This window comes from Eimeria acervulina, genomic scaffold (genome assembly GCF_000499425.1).
Source record: "Eimeria acervulina Houghton genomic scaffold, Eah_scaff911, whole genome shotgun sequence".
NCBI lineage: Eukaryota > Apicomplexa > Conoidasida > Eucoccidiorida > Eimeriidae > Eimeria > Eimeria acervulina.
The window spans coordinates 5,751-13,345 of NW_013547082.1; the positions used below are offsets into that span (position 1 = coordinate 5,751).

The following is a 7,595-nucleotide window of genomic DNA, read 5'->3' on the forward strand; positions in this document are numbered from 1 at the left end:
TTCTCTCTAGAAATTCATTCAAGCTACAAAATAAGTATATGCCCCCCTTCAAAGACGCTCTTAAAACGCTCAGTTTCTTTGTGCATGCATGCAAGCATGCATGCATTGAGGGCGAAATTCATGTTTCTTCCAAACCCTAAACCCTAAACCCTAAACCCTAAACCCCCAAACCTATAGGGCTCTCCCGAATTTTTTGATCGATTCCCCTAGCTGTTCTACGCCTCACAACGTCAAATGAATTCCTTTTCACCTGTAAACCGATAGATGGATATGTAGATAATATATATATATATATATATATATATATATGTATATATATATACGGTACATCTATATGCGTATATCTAGTTAATGTATATATATAGTCAATAGATGCGCAGGCTTGAAAGTTACTACAAAATTCTGCAGCATCGAAAGAAAAAGAAGCAGCTCTTTCAATGGCAGCAAATATTCTCCCGCTTGCGCTGCACTGTCAGCCCAGACAGCGGCGGTTAATGTATTAATATATATTGTATATTTTATATATAATATATATTGTATATAATATATTGTGTATAACATGTTATATCTATCAAGCGAGAAGAGAAGCTGCTTAGCAAATATAACATTAAAAAATCGGTTTATGAAAACTGCATAGTTCTGATGAAGGCATTTACGTGGTTGTAAAGACTGCCGACTGCTGCTTCCTGAGGATGCGCTGGGGTGTCTACACACCCGAATTCAGATGCGTGCATCCGCGCAGCAGCAGCAGCAGCAGCAGTAGCAGCAGCAGGTTCTGGCTGTGCTCTGTTCAATCTGAAATCTGCATGCATGCATGCAGCAGACGGCCCTTCAAGCACACCGCTGAAGGCGTCGTTTCCTCCTGCATGAAGAGAAGGCTGTTGCTTTATTCGCTCTGTTGAGCTGAGAGCAGAAGAAGCTACACCGCGAGATGCAGCCGTGCTGCTGCTGAGGGCCCTTGCTGCTGCTGCTCTCTGCCGCTGTCGTTCCAGCCTGTCGTAGTGCGAAAGAAGAAGATATCCATTTGCAACAAAATACGCTGAAGATGAATTGCCTGCTGCTGCTGAAGGCGGCGCTGTGCAATTTGACGTCAGCAACGAGGCTTCCCGAATCTGCTGCTGCTGCTGCTGTTGTTGTTGTTGCTGCTGCTGCTGCTGCCGTTGCTGTTGCTGCTGCTGTTGCTGTTGTGGCTGCTGCTGCTGCTGCTGCTGCTGCGGCTCTGTTCGTGCAGCAGCAGCGCTCAAGTCAACCGGCTTTGCAACGTTTGCTTCGGTAGGAGGGATAGACAACTGACTGCGGAGACAGAGGCGGCTCTTCTTTAGCCGAACCGCCGCTGGCGTTTGTCCTTCGTCGGGTGTCTTGGAGCCCCTGCGGCGTTTCCCCGCTGCAGTGGAAGCGGAGGAAACAACAAGGGGCTGTCTGTACACCGGAAAGAGAGCAGTTTCATTATGCGGCGCAGCGCTGCAGTTGCAATTAAAAGACGTACGAAAAGGCGATTCACGAAGAAACAAACGATGGGTGCCTTCGCAGTTGAATTCCATCGCCTAATGATGCTGTACGGCTGCTCAGCGCCTCAACACCCGGCCGCCTGAGAGAAACGCGAAACTGCAACTTTAGAGTAGAAAGGCATGCATTTATGTTGAGGGAAAGAGCATTTAATTATACTCCCAAAGGGAAAGGAAACACCCAGCCGCAGTATACGCCGGCCGGGAGCGGCGATATTTATAACTCTGAACGAAAACATGAACGAATGAAAGCGGAAGAAAGAAACAAATTTTGAGGTGTACGTACACCTCAACGGCACCGTCGAGTCGAGCTGAAACGATGAAGAGAGTTATTTAATAGAATATGGTGAAAACAGCCATTTCGTTGCTGCTGCTTTCGAAAGAAGTACTAATATAGCGTTTATTTACAAAATAAATATGAATTTAATTCAATTCAAACTTCATTCTTCTCTGCATGCGCTGCATTTCTTTGTTTCTCTCTTCCTCTCCAGACCGGGAACTGAGAGCGACGCTTGGGGCTTCTTCTTCGGGCTCGGTCGGCGCACCAACTCTTTCTAAAGAATACTATTATGCATTAATTTCTCTTTTAGTATATTTGCAGAGAATTGAATATTTATTCAAAAGCAAAACAAACTCTCCTTACAGACGGTTATATACCCTTAGGTATAGCTGCGGAGGTCTCGTGGGGCTGACTGACTGCCTGAGCAGCGCAGGCAGCCGCCTCGCGCGTCTGTTATTCAAATTGATATAAATAACGAGGAATACCATCAAATAGAAATAAGAATAACCTTTTAAAGATAGTGCCTAGCTTCGTATGTACACGTACACTCCAACACCAGTCAGACTTTCTTCAGGGAAAGAAATAATTAACTGCGCAAATGTTCAATGACTGAGACGGGTTTCTTGTTGTTGTGTAATCGCCTCCCGCTGCTGTACTCCCCAACATGCTGCAGCATTCCTCTTCTTTCTTGCTGCTGCTGCCTCGTGTTGCTCTCCAACGAAATGCAGCAATAAGCAGCAGCAGCAGCAGCAGCAGCAACCTGCTGCTGCTCAAGTCTCGGTGTCTCTGCGACTTAACAAATGGAAGTTAAAGTCGGAAGGCTTCAAACTGTTTCCAACAAAACAATATATATTACGTGCATATATATATATATATGTATATATATATATATGCTACACGACAATTATATATATATATATATATATATATATATATATAATCATATACACATGTATATAATGCATATATAAACTATTATATTAATAATATATATGTATGTAATATATATTTTTCTTAGTAACAATCTTTAATAAAAATATATATATACATTTATATACATATACATATATACGGATACATGAATATATTTAAGAATAAACGCGAGTAGATTTAGCATAGGAAGAGCGCATGCATATTAAATGACTGTTAAGTTTTTTTAATTATTAAATTAATAAACGCGTAATAACTAAAATATATGTACAGGTTTAAAGCAAAGCCGCTATATCTGCAATTGCTGTCTCCAGCTGCTGCAATTCTTTTTCTATTTCACTCTTCTTCTCCAACGCCCCAACGCGCACTGCCTCTGGGGCTTTGTCGAAGTTAGGCTCGTTGATCTTCTTGTTGTATCCTTCAAGCTGAACAAATAAATAAATAAATAAATAAATAAACCTATAAAAATAAATAAATAAGTAAATAAACAAATATGCAAGTAAATAAGTAAATGAAAAGATGAATATATGCATGGGCATATCAAATACAAACAAAATGACACATAGATATATAAATAAAATAAATATATATAAATGCAAATAAATAAATAAATGAAAATAAATAAATAGCTTCGGTAGCAGCAGCAAGTAATAAATAGAATATGGATTTAAGAAAAAAGAAAAAAGTGCTGCGCTGTCTGTACAGCTTAGCACATACCTTAGAGACTAGATTTGCTTGTTTTTTTCGTAGTTTTTCCAGCGTTTGTGCGATATTAACGCCTTCTCCAATTTGCAAATAAATTGTTATTTGCGAAGAAACAACATCAGAGACAGATCCGCTAGGCGGGCAGCTCGTTATGATGACTATCTGAAAAAAGCAAATAAAATAATATATTCAACTTATATTATTATTAATATTATCATTATTATTAAAGTGTTTCTAATGGACCCATGCAAAACGCTCGTCATTCCTTCTGCTGCTCTTGTTGTGTTATTGCTGTTGTTAGTGCTGCTGCTGTTGCTGCTGCTCTTGTTGCTCGCTGCTTCTGCTGCTGCTGCTGCTCTTGTTATTGCTGTTAGTGCTGCTACTGCTGTTGCTGCTAGTCTTGTAGCAAGCTCTTGTTGCTGTTGCTTATGCTGTTGTTGTTGCTGTTCTAGCTGCTGTTGCAGTTCCTGTTAATGCTGCTGATTTCAAATCCCCGCGTGAACAACTAAATAATCAAATACCACACAACAACAAACAACAAAATAACTGAATAAATAAATAATATTTTAATTGTCTTACTTCTTTTAACTTCGCCAGGATCGCCATAGTAGGTGCTACACTCATTAAGAATTCAATTTGCTGCTGGGCTTCTTCTCTCAACAAAACGAAGCCCTTGGGTTTTACCTTCGGAGGAATTTCTAACGCAGCTAACAATGAGCGAAAATGAGTTACTATCTGCTGCTGCTGCTGCATGCTCGTCTGCATATTATCAAACCCACACACAATATTAATTAATAATATTCATCAAACTCCTCTTCATCATTCAAACAAACCAGTATACATATATACATAATATATATATATATATATATATGTGGCACGCATTTACATACTGTGTGTATAACATATATTAAACATGCATATATATATATATATATATATATATATATACATCTGCATATATATATTATATACATCTTCATATACATATATATATATATATATATATACATATATTGCATATTTATTCTACTTCACTTCGTCACTACAGCAAAGCCGTGAAGACGAAGTCTTTTAGCGATGTTTTATTTTTCTCGAGGATTCATTTTTAAATATTACCCGACCTCATATCAGCACAACGGTCTTCTTAGTAATTCAAAAGCAAGCCTAGATATATATATATATATATATATATACATATATATACATATAGATATAACATATACATGCATGCGTCCTGACAACAATAATATACAATACAAAGATTATGTATAGATAATTATATATTATATTATATAGAACATATAATATATAAATGAATGAAGAAGAGTGTTGAGCGTACGTCTAGGGTGGGATTAGTCCACGCGAGTACGGGCTGAGGGTAGTCGCTGATGCAGATAGACTCGGATTTGAATTTAGAGGTTGGAAGTCTTTGATAAAGTTCTTCAGTGATGAAGGGGCAGAGAGGGTGCAGCAGCCGCAGCCCTCTGTCTATGCATGTGTACAGCACCTCTTGAGCGCAACGTGCGTCTCGTACGCGTTCTGCTGCTGCTGCTGCTGCTGCTGCTGTGTCTCCTGCCTTTTCACAAGAAGAAGAAGAGCTGAAAGGCTGCACTCGGGGTTTAATTGCCTCTAAGTAGACATCGCATAATTCATACAGCCAAAAGTTGTAAATAGCGTTCGCTACGTCGCCAAATTCAAATCCTTCAAACGAACTATTCGCCTAATTGCAATCCACACAACGCACAAAATAATATATATTTAATTATTTATTTATTTTATTTTTATATTTGATATGCATATAGATGTGTTTGTGTATATAAATATAAGTCATATGTAGATATATATAGTATCTATTCGTTTTGTGGCACTGCGATATGCATATATATATATATATATATATATATAGATATAGATATAGATATAGATATAGATATAGATATAGATATATAGATATATAGACATATAGATATATATAGACATAGATATAGATATAGATAGATAGATAAAGCCTCTAATAAAAGTATATAAACGATTATATTTTGCCTTCTCACTCGTTCGCATGCGACAGAGAGGCGGTGAAGAATCCATTGGTCTTCCCATTTAAGTTCTGTGAAGTCTACGGGGCGCTGTGATGGGTTGTGTGCTTCATTAGAAAGGAGGTTTTGTTCATTTGCTGCAGCAATTATCTGAATGCCTTTGGGTATAAAAGGAGTATTCTTTCCGTCAATATCAAGGGCCCACTTATCCAGAGCAAACTTTGTACAATTCCATATCTTATTTGCAAACTGTCTGTATCCTATAACACGGTTTAAATCTAAATTAATATTTCTTCCTTGCCTCATATAGGCTATTAAACCCAGACGAAGAGCATCGCATCCACAGGCGGGAATACCATCTTTGAATTCTTTTTTTAATACGGTTTCTGATCTCTTTATCTCCTTTGGCTGCAGATTTCCTGCATGCAACTTCGCTATTAGACCCTCAAGAGATATGCCGTTAATTACCTCCAAAGGATCAATCACATTTCCTTTCGACTTAGACATCTTCTGGCCCTGAGAATCACGAATCATTGGATGCAGAAACACCGTATTAAACGGCAGTTTATTCGTCAGCAACAGCGAAAGCATCACCATACGCGCGACCCAGAAGAACAAGATATCGTGGCCTGCAGAATCAATTACATCAGCGCATGCAAAAAAGGAAAATTTTAAAATAAACAGAACAAAACAAAGGGGGGAAATGCAACAAATAAAATGAATATACTGCAAAGCAACGACGCTGCGGAAAGCTGAACAAGTTAAGGTGTACGTACAGCTGCATGCAGATTCTTCACCGCACCTGTTTCTAAGAGAGTAGTAGGGAAATATGCTTTAAATTCTTCGGTTTCTTCTGGCCAACCGAAGACACTGAAGGGAAATAGGCCGGAAGAGAACCAAGTATCCAGAACATCTTCGTCTTGCTGCAGTTTAACTTTGTTTTTATCATTCAATTGAAACATTTTGCATGCAACTTCCTTCGCTTCTTCTTCGCTACGAGCAGCCACCCACGCCTCCCCAGACATATTACATTTCTCTGCCGGTATTACCGGCTCAATCACTTTATATGCTGGAATTCTGTGGCCCCACCATAGCTGTCTCGATATACACCTGCACATACACCCGAAAATAACAACGAGAATACGAACAAGAACAAACTAACACCAGCTTTTTAAGCTCTAAACAGTAAACAAACAACAAAAATAAAATATACTTTTGCGTAAATCTGCAGCAGCCGCCAACGCGGCATTCTTCCTATTGTAAACACCTTCATCCGCTAGCTCTACTAAAGAGAAAAAACAAGAAAAGACACGAATAAGGCCTTATTATTTAACTACTGTTGGAAGGAAATAAAGAAATCCTATAAACAACACTCACCAATCCTGCACATTCGTCAACCAGTACTCCCAAGTCGCAACGTGGTTCTCAGGTTTTATTTTCAATTCATTGTTACGCACCGCCTCAACACTCAGACGGCCCGCCTCCTTGCAGTCCATCCACCTGCAGCAGCAGCAGCAGCAGCAGCAGCAGCAACAGCAGCAGCAAGTATTCAACAGCAGGAGCAGCTAAACGACAGCAGCAGAAACTACTCAACAGCAGCAGAAATCAATCGGTAGCAACAGCAACTAACTAAGCAGTAGCAACGAGTCCGCAGCAACTAAGCAGCAGCAGCAGAAGCAGCAGCAGCAGCAGCAGCAATTCCAGCGGCAGGGCACGAGACTGTGCAGTTGGAGGAGTGTGCATGCACTGGTAAGAGTAGTAAATATACAAATAAACACCTACAACGATTCAAATGACAATATATATATAAATATATATGTATTAATATTATATATATATATATATTTAATTAAATACGAATAGTAAGACTCACCACTGAGGCACTAACATGTATTCAATTATATCGCCGCTGCGGCTGCAACGAGGAAGTTGCATTGGTTTGGTGTTGGGCGTTTTGTCTCGCAGTAAACCCTAAAACAAACACAAATAAATAAATAAATAAATAAGCAAATAAATATAAGCAGACATATGCATATATATATATATATCTATATATCTATATCTATATCTATATCTATATCTATATATCTATATCTATATCTATATCTATATCTATATCTATATCTATATCTATAT

General features: G+C 38.8%; 2 protein-coding genes across 2 annotated transcripts; both read right to left on the reverse strand.

Moving 5' to 3' along the window:
* Nucleotides 1–620: 620 nt before the first annotated feature.
* EAH_00051900 (hypothetical protein, conserved) lies at nt 621–1,541 on the reverse strand (the record flags this gene model as incomplete). Its single annotated transcript, XM_013391194.1, has 1 exon — nt 621–1,541. The coding sequence occupies one exon, from the start codon at nt 1,539–1,541 to the stop codon at nt 621–623; it is 921 nt and encodes a 306-aa protein (XP_013246648.1).
* A 1,449-nt stretch (nt 1,542–2,990) lies between these two features.
* EAH_00051910 (valyl-tRNA synthetase, putative) lies at nt 2,991–6,959 on the reverse strand (the record flags this gene model as incomplete). Its single annotated transcript, XM_013391195.1, has 7 exons — nt 2,991–3,140; nt 3,433–3,582; nt 4,000–4,179; nt 4,763–5,143; nt 5,475–6,088; nt 6,262–6,569; nt 6,837–6,959. Coding segments are annotated over 7 exons (1,906 nt in total), but the record flags the coding sequence as incomplete, so codon positions are not given.
* Between the last annotated feature and the right edge of the window lie 636 nt (nt 6,960–7,595).